Here is a 15,356-nt window from a genome sequence, read left to right as displayed (position 1 = left end):
AACAGAAACTGCCGCCCCGGTGTCAACTAAAGCAAAAGCGCTCACATTGTCAACTAAAATGCACATTTTGTTTTTAAACAATCTTACACAAGAGGGTCTTGATGAAGATGAACATATTGTGGCCTCACCCCCGTCGGTCGCACCAGCTAGTTTCCCAGCGGCGGCGGTGATAACGAGTGACGACGAGGTGATGGAGAGCGTCGTTGTCGTGTCGGTCGTGGTGTCAGGCTGCGATCGGAAACGGGGGAGTCACTGCGGTTCGCGCGTCCCTGCTGCAGCCGCTGGAAGGAGCTGGGATACGGCCAGGGGTCGTCAGCGGGCACACGGGGTGTGTAGGAATTAAACCATGGAGCACGCTGCTGGCAGTGGTGGCAATACCTAGCAATGTGTCCAGGCACACCGCAGCTGTAGCAAATGCGGGAGTCGCGGCTTGTCACGGGTGACACCGGTGATATGGGTGTTATGGGTGGAAACGCACTCTCAGGCTGGTTGTAGGAGGGACGAGCCCGCGGAACAAATCGTTGTGGTGCATCTTGTCGGTGTCCCAGACTTGTTGGTTGCGGTGGCAAGTTGCTGCTCTCCGTACGATCAGCATAAGTCCTGCGAGATTCTCGGTAACTCTGAGGTGCCCAGGTGGCCGGTGGCACACGAGAGCGATGATCAAACGCACACTGATGGCACACATGGGCGTGGTCAACAACTTTAAGGCGTTCAAGCTCTTCTTTAACCACTTGCCGAATCACCGAGGAGATGTCGTCGTGGGTTGGGAGGGACACACTTGCAATAGTAGTAACATTATCCAAGCGTCCAAACTTTGGCCCAATCCTTCTCATTTTCAGCGCTTCAAACGCCCGGCAGTGTTTCCTCAGATCAGACGGAGTACTAAGATCTTCCTTCGTTATAAGAAAATTATAAACATCTCCAGCAATTCCTTTAAGCAGATGTCCTACTTTGTCTTCGTCTGTCATGGTAGCGCTGACGATTCCGCATAATTTCAGAACAGCCTCTATGTACGTTGTACACGTTTCGCCAGGTAATTGAGCTCGTCGGGAAAGCGTCTGCTCAGCCTTCTTTTTCTTAGAGATCGGGTCCCCGAAGCACTTGGTGAATTCTTCTACAAAATTGTCCCAGCTGGTCAGAACGCTCTCGTGGTTTTCAAACCAGAGGAGCGCAGTTCAAGCGAGAAAAAAAACCACGTTATCGAGCTGCTTCGTAGTGCTCCAGTGGTTGTGGCGACTCACTCTGTTGTAGTGTTTAAGCCAGTCGTCGACGTCTTCGTTCGCCTTCCCCGAAAAGGTGGGTGGCTCTCGCAGCGGTGTCCAGTAGCCAGCCTGACCTGCGTGATTGCTGTCTGGTCCGCCACAGGTGGGGTCGTCACTGCCTTCTCCGGAATCGGCCATGTCCGCTGCTTGTGGTCATAAACCGGCCAAGCGCCTACTCCGTCGGACAGTTGGTAGAGCTGGGTCGTCCAGGATCGTCCAAGATTTACCCCGCACGTCCACCAAAGATGTTACGAATGATGTTTATTTACAAGGTGAAACGAGGTCCAAGATGGAAGCTACAGGCCGGGCCCAGCCGGCGCAGAGTACCCCGAGATCACGCGCGCCCCCTCTACTTCTTCTTTCTCTGCCTTAGTCGCGCAGTGCTGCGACAGTATGTTTGTGTTCTATTTAGTTGTGCGGCACATTTGATGCACTTCGACCTTGTCAGACACTGTTTTAGAAGCAGCAAAGTTTGTCTACACATTTAATCAGCATATTGTGTGTTTTATTGAATTTAAAGTGGATGGAAGCATGAACCTAGTGTCCCAAACTATCAGACAACTTGGGTCACTGCTTCAGTGTAGAAGGCGTTACGATGACAGCATGACAAGAGTCCAGTTGTGAAGCGGGAATGACAACGATGGAACGACCAGGTTGGAATAAAGAACACGAGCACATGCCTAATGGCCCAAGCCGGTAGACTACTTGGGCCATTGGGTTAGCGTAAGAGGACAGATAGATAGGCTCAAAATGCCTGAAGCAGGCAAAGAATGCTGATCAAATCAAAATTTCCTTGTTGTTTTCCATGTTAACATTGGAGGATTAGACACTTTGACCAGTAAGCTTTCCATTGCAGTAAGAAAAAAATGTGTACCATGAAATTCAGTCGTCGGTCCCTTCATTTCAGAGTAAGCAAATGTGCCGTCATCAACATAGAGGAGTCACTTGTACAAATGCCAGTATCCCTGATTAGCAAAAGGTGATTCTATCACCTGTATGCAGTAAAAAAAGAACAAGTGTTTCTGTTGTAATTAGTTGTGTGGCACTTTTGCACTTCAACCTTATCAGGCACTGTTTTAGAAGCAACAAAGTTTTCTACACATTATTCAGCATATCGCGTGTCTTATTGAACTTAAGGTGGATGGAAGCATGAACCGGTCAGCAGTCGAAATAAGCAAAAGACGTCTAGTGTATTGGCGGAAAAAAGCAGGGAAGAGATTGATATAACCGGATCCATTACAGGCACAGGTAGTGGTACAAGGTAGATATAAAAGTTTTGAAGAAGAGAAAGAAGAAAGAAAATGCTAGAACGAAAAGTGTGTATAGCATACCTGATTAACTCGAGCAGGCTAGGTGGCTATTTGTGACCGTCCGTTTCCAAGGAGATCCGAGTAAATCATTATCATCAGTCGCATTGCAGAACAAAACACTAAATATTCTTTTGGCAGTCCATAGCATGCTGGAAACATGAGATGTCACTTTTCCACATAACACGGGATCTCGAGTGACTACAAACCTTTGCAAAATACTGTTGGTGCCTAACAAAACACATGCCGAGGGCCATGTAACTAAGAGTGCCAGCTGCACGTTACTTTTTCCATCAGCAACTGCTGGCTCGTTCATGGTCAAATTTTTTACGTCAGAGGCATACGCCTCTACAGCAAAATGACCGGTATAATGAAGGATCGATTATGTCCCGGCCAAATTCCTATTTTTCATATGTATTGTGAACACCCCTCTAATGAAGACCACTGCAACAAATTAGCCTGTACAGTGAAACCTCGTTAAACCGTAGTTGGTTGAAGCTCGGAAAAAGTACATACTAAACAGTGGTACTGTTTAACCGAAATAGCATGAGCTCGCCCACTTACCTGTCAAAAATGGAACTCGGGGAGAGTGCGATGAAAGGGGAAAATTACATGTAGTATTTATTCCCTTCGCGTGACAAAAGTGTTATTTTCGTTTGATGCCGCGGCAGCCTAGCACGACGACAGCGGCCTCAAACTTACTGAAGCTGCGTGCCAGCTTTTCAGCCAGCCCCCTGTTCTCGGCAAACACTCATGTCGCAGATTCCTCGTTGGCGTTACGTATTCTCTGTGCACGTGCGGAGTAGTGCTGCACAAGTCCCGGGGTGCCTTTTTCATTGCCGGGTGCCGGAGTTCGGAATACTTTTCGTTTGGAATAGTTACATTATCGCGCCCCTGTTCTCGTCGCGACGATTGCATTCATGAGGCTGACGAAGCGCGCAGCTTCTACCCCTGTCGGGCCTGAATCGCCCGTCCTGTCGCTTTCCGTGTTGTCCTCATCACTGTCGCTAGTCGACACTTTGGCAACAGAGGCAACGATGGCGAAAAGTCGAACCTTGTAGCCATAATCTCTTTGCGGTCTCAGTAGCGCTGCCGAGCAACTTTTTCGCATTCCAAATGCTACACACTGTAGTCAACAGCAGATCCCTGTCGTGTGCCAGCGCTGATTCTTCGTGTCATGTTCGATAGCACGGACAATGTATAATTTTTCTTCTATGCTGAGCACCTGGCGTCTTTTTTATCTGAGCTTCAGCACGACGTGAGTCCTCGATTGCGCGACGCCACAATGTTCTGGCACAGCGTCGAAATGATGTTGATGTTGATTGGCTTCACGCGCAAACGCACAGGGCACTTGGAGGCCGTTGATCCGATCTCTGAGGCTTGTTGTTCTGCCGGGCCACCCTTGGAGACGATGCACCACCGTGTTAGTGCAACGAAAAGTGGAAACGCTACGTTTTAACCGATGCGTACGCAATAAGCTGGTGCGGTTTATATGGATACAAAACACATTATGTTCAATGGCTGCTGAGTCGGGGATTTTACTTTACTACTTTTAAAACGAAACTACTGTTTAAGCGGGTACGGTTTAACGAGGTTTTACTGTATAATGAAGGAATTTAGGCATCCCCAACAGCTGATTTGTTGCCTTACAATGAACACCATGTAGCGATGCCACCGCTGTCCTCTGCAGATGTTGCCTAGGTGCACTACAGTCAAACCCAGCTATCAGACTTGCAAAAAAATGCCTATCAGTTTTATATAGGGCATAATTCAATACAGTCCGGATAAATAACTGGACGTCATAAAAGCGCATACCATTTATAAAATCACCTTCTTGGGGTAACTAGCATAGTTTCGCATGAAATAGTCCTGTATTTCCTTCTGCTTGGGCAATTTCGCTGCCTGCAAAGGACGCACTTCTCCACACTGTCTAAATAGTCAGAGCAGCTGAGGCCACAACCTTCCACATACACGCAGAAGCACCGGACTAGTGTGAGTGCACCAATCACCTCGGAGAATGTGGGCAAAGGACCACCATCGCTTTCCTCATTGTGCCCACTTTCACTTGTGCTCGGTACGATGTCGGCAATGTAGTCTTCGTTTTCGGCCTCGCTCGTGGTCATGACACCATCATCTGCACTCACAAACTCGTCTACCACTGACTCGTCAACGGCTTCCAAAAATTCTGGTAGCTCGCTCCAAACTTCAGCAACACCTGCAACGGCTTCGTCCCACTCATCGGTATTTACAGTCATCGCTGGGCACGCTGAAGCCGGCAAGTCTGAAGCAATTTCGGATGAACCACTTGTACACGGCCATGCAAATGCATCGGGCGCCACGGGCGCCGAGTTGCGAGTTTGTCCACTTGAGCACTAATCTCCCCCTTATTCCTCAAGATCATGATGAGAGTGCTCCTCGGAATCTTGCATGCTGCGGGGTCATCCCACTTCTTACCGTGTTCGACCCGATTTATGATTTCAAGCTTTACGGTGCAAAGTAAATTCTGCCGCTTCATCACGACAACACTGCAGGAGAAGGCCCACAAGACGCAAACACAATGAGCCAGAAAAGGGGCAAGACAACTCGCACTTGCGCCATCTTGCACAATGAGGGCACAAGAACCTCTGATTGGCCATCTGGGCAAGCGCTGCGGCCAGGCCAGGATAATTTTCTACAGGGGTGTGTCGCCGGCTCGCCCGACGCAGAGCGGTCACGGTAGAGAGAGCGGTTGGATGAAGCCGCACCGCCGTGTTTCCCTGCCACTGCAAGGGAAAGCCAACTTCTGGGTGCACTTTTGCGTCACGTGTTGTTCCGTATATCGGGTGTCGCTGCTATTTTTGCTGGATGTAAGCGTAATTTTTGCTATATATACTCATTGCAACTATACCATGTTCAGAAATTATTCAATATACAGAATAATTCGATGTCAACGGGTTCGATAGTCGGATTCGACTGTAGTACTAATGGCTGCATGAGCGTGCCACTGTCAGTAGTAGTCGTGCTGCACAGCTCTACGAATCACTCAACTCATACGCTGCTTGTTGCAATGCATCAATGGGTGCGACAGCTGATGAATATGTCGCATTTGACAACGCTGTGGAGGTGTAATCACCACTGACATTCGACAACATCTTCAAATCCCTATAAGGTGGAATTAAAGGATGCGAATGTCAACAAAGGCAACAGTAATGAGCATCCTGTAAACGAACCAATAATTATGCTGGCAAGAGAGGCAATAATGGCGTCACATGATCTGCAGCTTTACTTTGCGCAGGTCCGGAGTTTTGCCACGCAGCATGCTTTGAATCTCCATGTAATAAGGTTTGGCTATAGTCACATGCACATTCCATTGGACCAAGTGTGCGGGAAAATATCAGCGACTTATATGTGCCAGTTTCTCTTGAATTCATGTTAAATAAGATACGCATATTTTTTTACGTGCATAGCTTGCTCTCTTGTGAGCGGCACGATGTGTGACCTTTCCAACAAAGTAAGCTCTATAACGAAGGATCATGTAGGTCCTCAGCACTTCGTTATAAAGGTGCTTGACTGTAGTTGTAACACGCACTTTCCAACTGCATGAGCCGCATCACTGTTGCTGTAAGCAAGTTGCACTGGAAACTTCATGATGTTGCTATCACTGTGCTAAAAGAAGACCTGCTCTCAACTTTTAGTTCTATGTTAGCAAAAGTACACCAAAAGCCACACACTAAAGAAAGAGTGCATCCAGTGGTCTGCAAATGCTCCTCATTTCCCACATGTCCTGTACTGCTGCCATGCCTGTAATTCCTGGAATTTATTCCTGTGGTTAATAGGATGTTCTACATCCTCCACCTAGCTCATGAGTGCATGGCACTGGCTAACGCTCCCAGAGTCAAATCTTGCACACATACACAAATGCTCAAGAAAACTGACAGGAGAACAGGTGTCACCTTAGCTCCATTGGTAGAGCATCACACTTGTAATTTGGAAGATCTCCCACAGGTTGCAAGTTGTTTTTCAAATGCGAAGCATTTCTTGGCAAACATTTGCCACTTTGACAGTGTCTATCTGTCTATCTAGTTGCCTACGCCTTGGTGCTCTCATGGTCATTTCGTTAACTTGGCATGCACCAAAATTGGTGTAGTGCATGACAAGAGTGTATGACGAACATAAATGATAGTTCGTGACATGAATGTCATGACATGCATGTCATATAGGTCATGAAACAGCCGCTTACGTCTTGTTGCTCTCGTGCTCGTTTCGTTAACTTCACTGCTTCACATAACATCGATTCCCACAGGGCCTGGGATCTGCCGACTCTTTTTTTTTTCTGTTCATTTACATTTCCTTCTTCCTTATCATTTCTACATATTAATTAAGGCCACAGGTCAAGCCCCTTGGTTCCCCTTCTTCTCATTCATTTACTATATGCGTTAGTGAAGTTGAGGTTTTAGTGGAAGCCCGTCTGGTCAGGAGGTATCATGAAGAGGGGTAAGAAGGACACCGACCACTGAAAGAATACAAGAAAAGATGTTTCGGCTCCCCGGACGGGAGCCTTGTTCATAATGAAATAAAGGATGTGCGATACAATGTTTATATGGCTTTAAAATATGACATAAGCAGCGCATATAGATGGGGGGAGGGTTCCGTAATTCCGGTTGAGGGTGCTATCTGTCATCTGGATTAGGAGGGATTCCAGGTGGTGTCTTGAAGTCAAATTTCTTTCTGTTTCTAATATCTAAGCGTTATCCCAATCAATCCTGTGGCCCAAGTCACCTGCATGTTCTGCCAAGGTGTTTGATGCAACCTTTTTCTTTTTCACATCATTGACATGCTGCTTCAACTGCTGTTCGAAATTGCCTGTCTTGCTGATATATGCGCAGTCGCAGTCTTCACATGGAATGCCGTAGACGATGCCAGGAAACTTTGTCTTCAGACAGATAGCACTCTCAACCGGAATGACTGAACTCCCCCCCCCCCCCATCTACACGCGCTGCTTACGTCATATTTTAAAGCTATATAAACATTGTATCACACGTCCTTGATTTCATTGTGAACAAGGCTCCCCTCATGGGAGCCGAAATGTCTTTTCTTGTATTCTTTCAGTGGTCGGTGTCCTTCTTTTTACCACTCTTTATATGCATTAGTATTTTGACAAAACTTCAAAGGGTCTTGAGCATCAGGGATGGGTGGGCGAATAAGCATGCAAAGATGAGCTGCTGCATGACAGAGCTCATTTGTTAGCCATGTTATAGCTCGTATATATATATTAAGAAATAGAAATGACTCAAACTGGTATCTGGCTGGGCCTGCATGCCACGTTCTGGTCATCTGATGCTTTTTTATCTTGAGCCCAGGCCACGTGATCATTGTCTGCAATTGTTTTTCTTGTTTCATTTGGCAACTTATCTGTATTATTACACCTTCACTTCTGCGCAAGATGGACATGCTATGCCAAATCGTTTACATTGATTATTATCACATTGATTAGATTGTGGTACTACGTAGTACGTGTTATAGCTGTAGCTTGTATTGTGGCAGACTTGCAATTATCAGTTGTTTGTTATCAGAACAATTCCAGACTCTTGCCGATGGCAACAAAGAAACATGAGCTTAATATAGAGACAATTGTAACATACTTACCTATTAGATATTTTCATGTTCTTGAGCAAGTTGGTGTCTGTATATACAGTGTGTTACTCTGCTAGGTGCAATGTAAGGAACACAAAATAGAGAAAGAATCTACACTGTACTCTTCCTCTGTTTTACGCTGCTTATGTTGCACCAAGCCGAATAATTACAGTCGAACACCTGTACATTCAAATGACTTGTAGTATAAAGAATTATTCCATACGTCATGGCCAAATTTTTCAGACTTTTTCCTGGCGCATGTTTTTCTGTGGTCAAAATGTATCACCTTCTACATGAGTGACGTACTAGGCATGTCCATGCGCATAGGCTACCACTGCAGCATCTCATTAATGTGAGGCCACTTTTGAACCGCATATACCTGTGCTGCTTGTGGTGCTTCTTTCAGTTTGTGTATTCTGAGAAAGCCAGAGTGATTATATTATAATTTGTAGTTTTCTAATTTCTAGTTTCCTTCTAGTTTAATTAATCGTCACTTCTTTTTCTGTGTGTATGTGTTCAGAGGCTCTCAGTGGCTTGCGGGATGCCGTCTGTGATGGGGATAAAGAGGATGATGCAGGTAAGTGGTTGTTCTTGCTTTAATCATAAAGTAAACCCATTTAATGGGTTGGTGAAATGAACAGGCATGGGAAAAATGTTCTTTAAGATGTAATGCAAGCAATACAGAAGTAATTAAGCAACCATACGTTTATTTGGACTTGGTGGGGTCACAAATGAGTTTAAAAATTCTGAAATTCTAAAGAAAAAGAACAGTATCATCAGAAAAACCTTGGCAAGTGGCCAGAAAATTTTGTTTTGTGCATCGCTATATGCGCTTAAACTTGAACACGATGAGTGTGGAAGTGGAGCAGGTGCAGATGTGCCCTGTTGCTGTTACGTACTAGTTGTACTTGTCATGTGTGCATACTTGTTTTGTAATGCCAAGACAAAAGCGCCGTAAGTGCCTGCACCAAATCTACATTCAATGGCTGCAATGTGGTGAACACATTGTCCTCACAATCTGCGTATGATGGCACACACGCTTCATTTTATGCACAGCAGGCAACGCTTAGGTGCCCAAGCAACTTCCTGCGCTGCCCACATTCATGACCAAAATGTAGTGCGTCCCGTTTAACAGTAAGAAACGGGACTGCGCTACGTAATTTGGCGTTACATTGACTTGACCTCTGACGAAAGTGAGAGATTTCCATCCACCCGAGAGTAGCATAAAAAGCTGCAAAAGAGGCGGGTTTTCCAGAAAGAAAGCTTCGTAGCTGAAGGAAAATTCATCCTGGTCCAGGGGTCGAACCTGGGACCTCGCCTTGCCCTTGCAGTGCTGCTACCGTCTCAATGAGTCCTCGTGTGCTCATTTGCCAGGTTGGCTTTATCTGTTACAGTAACAATATATGAAGCAGTTACCAGAAAGAAGACACGGCAGCTCTGAACCATGATCGTGGAATGATGAGCAGAGTGACATGTTTGCCCCACCACACTCATTGCACAGCTTCCACAGCTCACTACCGGCAGCGGTGGCAGAAAAATGGTGCATCATTTACTGGAAGCACAAGGCATACAAACAGTACATTAACTCCATAATTAAACATTAACTCGATCCATATAGTCCTAGGATATCCAGAAGTTATTCTCTGGAAGACATTGCATATCAAATGCCAGTGTAGTGGAATGTGTGCAGTGATACTTTTCTTTGACGCATTACTGGCATATGTTCCACAGGATTGCCTGCAAAATTATGAAACAAAGGGTAGCAAACACTTTCGTTGTCAGCTGAACAACAAAAATTTACAACTGAAAAGATTCTTGTAATCATCTCATTATTTGACACACTGAGAACAATCATTGTGCACACAAGCAGCAAGATGCAAATGAATACTTGTGCAGCATTTGTGTGGGCTTGTAAACTTGGAGGCATGTCTTGGCTTCGTTGTGGATGGCGGTTGGTGGTTATTGAATTGACTTGGGCTGAACCATGTCTTCTACTCCATCTGTAGTCAGTATATTCTTTCTGTATTTTTTCAACTTCCAAGAGACTCTGACAATGTATCAAACAAAACAGTTGCTTTTTCTGCTCAGTAGCTGTGTTGCAAGTTGTAGAGCGTGCAGAGTTTGAAAAACAGAAAGTCACTCTAAAAGATGTGTGAAATTTTAGTCTTTATATACATGATGTCTATGGGGTGAGGAAATAACAGAACATGACCAAATTTTCGGCTTCCAAAAAATTCATCAGGAACTGTAGTTAACATGAAGAATGTAATTCTGGGGTGTTATGTGCCAAACCCACAATCCAATTATGAAGCACACCATAGTAGGAAACTCTGTAATAATTCTGACCACCCGGCGATATTTTGTGTGTGCCAAATGCATGGCACACTGCGTTTTTGCATTTTGCCCCCGTTGAAATGCAACTGCTGCGGTCGAGATTTGATTTGCAGTCTTGGGCATAGGCGCTAAGCCACCATGGCAGGTAGGCAGTTGTAATTAGCTAAGGCATTAACTGTAAGGTTGTCACCTTCAAGTCGACATACCTTCTTGAACAAAATCAAACGGGTAATTGAGAATGACAGATTGAAAACACAGTTCAACCATAAACTGCTTAGGAATGTGCTGATTTGGGCTGGTCGGTGCTTACCGTGCAGCTGAGAAATCATTGCAAGGGCATGAAGAACAAAGTGTGCAAATTCAGCGCTAGCTATTATTTCTCGACCACGAGGCAGTATACATATATGGGGTGTTCGTTGATGTCGTCGAGGCCCCCGTATTATTGCACAGCCAGCATGGCGAAAAGCTATGCATTATGTCGATTCGCTTATGTCCAGCTGTACAGTGGAAGCTGTGAATGGGACAATAGTACGGTGCCCGTGTGATGTCACATAAACACTCTCTAGAAAGTCCAGGGGGAAAAAAAGACAGAATAGGGAGAATGGCAAAAATAAAGCTCTACTTGACTGTCACAATGCAAATGGCACAAACACTATTTCTATGCTGTAAAGCAACGGTGATGGCATGTTCAGACAGATGTATAGTGGAACCTCATTGATACATTCTTGCTTGTTACATTTTCTCAGCTCTTACACTCTCTAGTGCCAGTCTCATTTCGTTCACAGAGGGCCTTGTGTATTGCCTTCCCATTTGTTACTTTTTCCCTTCCCGGTTGTCACATAAAAAAAACTGGGGCAGTTTACCACCGACGTGGCATCGTCTAACGGTGGCACTTTCGCTGACGGCCACATATTGTGGCCTTCGATATCTTGTGCAGTTACCTCAACATACACTGCTGCATGGTGTCGCAGTCTTAATCATGCTCTTGGGATGAAGAAACAACAACACAGTAGTGTAGACAATCACAAGGGCATTTATTGCACCTTTCATACACTAATGTTTGCTACTTGAGTTGCTGTCCACAAAACATCCTGATGGGTGTGCAACAAATCGCGGAAGTCCTACTCACCGCGACCGGATAGCGAGTGAATATGTTCGTCCCACGCTGGACACTAATGCCTGGTCATTTGTGTGGATGGTCACACGAACGGTTGCGCATTCGAACGATTGTTTTTGTCCATTCCGGTGTCCTGCTCCTAAGCCCCGCGAGATGGTCTCGCAGAAGCATGGATGCTCGGCATCGGGATCAGTAAGCGCCACTTGCCGATCCCGAGCCAAAGAGCAAGAGCCTAGTCCTTGTTGTGCCCGACTAACCCTACCATTAGGAGGTGCTGGCAGCACCACACTCGCGCCATCTCTTGTGATGAGCTGCAACCAAACTCTGCAGACACCAAGCTACGCAGAGAAGCCGGATCACAGGAGACACAAGACATGCGGGGAAAACAGGATATCAGGGGACGCGTGATCGTCGCACATCCCCGCAACAGAAACTAAAAGAGTTTCGCTGGCTCAAAGCGTGGCTTTTATTATTGAACATTTGGTGCAAGGTTAGGTGAAAATTGCAAGCTTCATTAAGTATGATTCACGATTTGCCCAAAAAAGTGTTTAACATTTAATCTAGCCACCAAGCAGTGATAGCGACTCTACATATTTCAAGGGTTTTCAATACAGCAGAACACCGTTCGTAAATTTTTTAAGGGATTGCAGAAAAAAAACCATAAATGTGAAGAAGACGCCAGTTGCCAAAGCAACATCAGGAACAGCTCAGAATAGCTGCCAGTACACTTATTAGACATATTAACAGCACTTGTACTGAAACTGGAGATGGTGCGTGCACAAGCATATAATTAAGGGACACTTACTATGTTCCCCGACAGCAGCCTCTTTCTGCTATTGATATGCTTCGCCATATAACGCGGCATATAAAGCTGTCTCGAGGGAACTGGCGAAAACTGCAGCTGCGCTGAGACATGCTTATTGAGACTGATGATCATGTACTACTATCATTTTGGGGTGGGACCAAGAGGTCCACACCAAATGGGTCCACCCCGAACCTGGCCCGCGAGTATACATTTCACATCTTCTTAGCAATGTGCAAGAGCGAATTTGCTTCTGCAGCACTAAATTTACAGGACCGCCACATTCAAACGTAATGTAAGATGCGGGAACATTACAGAATGGCGACGTACCAAGTAGAAACGTAATGCATAGGAGTCAATGGAATCTGGTCAGGACCGCAGAAACATGATGTAGCAGTTGGGGTAACACGTCGGTGAAGAACCTATCAACAGGGTTCCACTGTAGTCTTTTGGCTTTATATTCAACTTCAAATAAAGTTTTATGTGAAAGAAGCTTTCTGCCTCATCTGTAGTTTTGCAGCAAGGGTTTATCGAATGTTACATTTTTTTCAGAACATGCTTAAATTTTCCTGGTCCTTTAAGAAACGTACCGACAAGGTTCTTTTGAATTCCTTCAAAGGCTACCTCTCCCTCTTTTTCGGTCGCGGGATCGAATCCCGGCCACGGCGGCCGCATTTCGATGGGGGCGAAATGCGAAAACACCCGTGTGCTTAGATTTAGGCGCACGTTAAAGAACCCCAGGTGGTCGAAATTTCCAGAGTCCTCCACTACGGCATGCCTCATAATCAGAAAGTGGTTTTGGCACGTAAAACCCCATAATTTTTTTTAATTTCCCTCTTTTTCATCATTCCTGCTGTGTTCCTAGCTGCGCCATTGTGTAGGCTTTTAGCAATGCTCACATTTCCCATTTTCATCACCGTGCTTAGCTTTGGTGAAGGACATGTTTTTTGCCACAGATTAAGACCCGCACAAAAAGATTTCAGTGCCGCGAACCCATGATTTCAGGAGGCAAGCTCCACTGCATAGCGAGACACTCTCTCCACTCGCCCCGTCTACCCTCCACAAGCGAAATTTCTTCCCTGCGTTCTTGAGGATTGCGGGACGCATACGTCACGGGCCCCACCTTCATTTTTTTTTCTCCTCGCTTCTTTTCTTTTTGCAGCATTGCGCATGAGCTGTTGTGATTGTCTGATTTCGCGAAACGCACAATTTTTCATGCTGTGCACAAGCACACATGACTAGCAGTATAATTCAGTTCTACTCAAATACCGAGGCAGACACAGGCGGATCACAGAGCATGATCACGCACTGCAAAAACGACATTCTGTTTGAAATTTCAGATCGTTCCACGGCGCATAGCAATGTAATACTTAGCAGACACAATCGTTGGCGTACACTGTATGCTTTGCGCTTGTCAGCTCAAAATTGCCAGACTTGGTGAGGGGCCCTTTAAACTTTGGTATCAGCATGGCCTCCGAGATTGCCTCATTGTGCTACCCAATCTTGGAGGCCATGTTACTGATATTATTCTCTGGCCCCAGTTGGTGCCATCACCTTATCAGTCATGGAATATACTGAGTGTACAGCTTGGTCACGGTGTGTCGAATTAAGGCCAAAACAAATGTAGTGCGGATTTGAAGAAGCTAAACATAAGAAAAGAGGGTTTCCTAAGTGTATTCGTAGGCTGTCTTCTGCACATAAAAGAATGATATCTCGCCAAGACGTTCTTGAGAAAATTGTATAGTTACCACAAATGTGTATCTGCTATGTTCAAAAAGAGTCTTGTAGGGGCCCATAAAGGGATGCTAGAAAGAAAATGTTTGGTTAGATTAATAAATTACCCTTCTAAAATAAAAATCCACTCTTGGAGTGAGAAAGCGCCTTGTTAGCCTCTTCTGAAGATGCAGGAATTAAAGATGGGGTGGCATAACCACCTTTAATTCCCTGCACCAGCTCTTTGTGACATACAGTAAAACCTCGTTATTTCGAACTCGGTTTATTCGAAATCCCGCGTAATTCGAAGGTTTTCGGCGGTCCCAACAGTTTGCTTGCAAATTTTGCCGGATAATTTGAACAGTCAGCGTGCCCATATCCGGATAATACGTCAGTTTGGCCTCTGTGATCCGCAACAAAAAAAAAAATTGTGTGCCAGTCTCTGAGGCTAGTATAGTTGCCGGAGTGACAGCCTGGTGGCACTTTAAATCAACTTTCTGTTTCTGGTGAACGTTGTGCGCAGTTTTGTGGAGTGTAGCGGCGGTAACTGAATTGCTGCGCACTGTAAGCAGACTGAAGGACGCAGCCTACGGTGCGGCTAACTACCGCGCCAAGCAGTCACGCATCGATGACTACCGTATTTACACGATTGTAAGTCGACGACTTTTTTTTTAATTTGAAAATCTGATGTGGGGGGGTCGACTTACAATCGAAACCAAAACATGGCACCGCCAAAAAAGCGAGACCAATGGGAGCTAAAACGCAGTTAGAATTTTGTTTGCTCTATGGCCCTACCCATAGCTTTTCACTATCCCGCATGTTTGTTCACTTTTCGGAAGGGTTTTTCAACGTTTTTGAGAGTTTTACAGTGCACACAACACTCATGAGGGGGTGTCAATAGTTGATGGAAGCGCTGCTGTTCCATTTGCGGCGGCACACCCAGAACGGCGGCGCTTGCAGGGAGTATCATTCATAGTTCATGGAAGAGCAGACGCCGCTCACGTGTTTGTTTCCCTGTGGCTCTTAGTTTGATGCGTTCTACTTGACTGCTGGCTACGTGCTACTTCTATGCTTCCTCAGTCATCATGAGTGCTCCAGTCCAACTAATCATTCGGCACTCGTTCACAGCAGCATTCAAGAGGGCTCATCCTTTACGCCGAAGAAACAAATCACTGCGCAGAGGGCCGCAAGTTCGATTGTTTCTGAAC

General features: G+C 45.6%; 1 protein-coding gene across 6 annotated transcripts in view; it reads left to right on the top strand.

Annotated features, from left to right (window-relative positions):
• NfI (Nuclear factor I) overlaps window positions 1-15,356 on the top strand; it is a 95,075-nt gene that overhangs the window by 28,596 nt on the left and 51,123 nt on the right. For all 6 annotated transcript variants that reach the window (XM_075673194.1, XM_075673197.1, XM_075673199.1 and 3 more), the window contains exon 6: window positions 8,703-8,759. In XM_075673194.1, coding sequence (XP_075529309.1) covers window positions 8,703-8,759 — 57 coding nt within the window. The remainder of the gene's footprint in view (window positions 1-8,702; window positions 8,760-15,356) is intronic.

The sequence above is a fragment of the Dermacentor variabilis genome, chromosome 10 (genome assembly GCF_050947875.1).
Source record: "Dermacentor variabilis isolate Ectoservices chromosome 10, ASM5094787v1, whole genome shotgun sequence".
Taxonomy (NCBI): Eukaryota; Metazoa; Arthropoda; class Arachnida; order Ixodida; family Ixodidae; genus Dermacentor; species Dermacentor variabilis.
The sequence above is the reverse complement of the archived record's forward strand: the minus strand, read 5'-3'. Positions and strand labels throughout refer to the sequence as shown.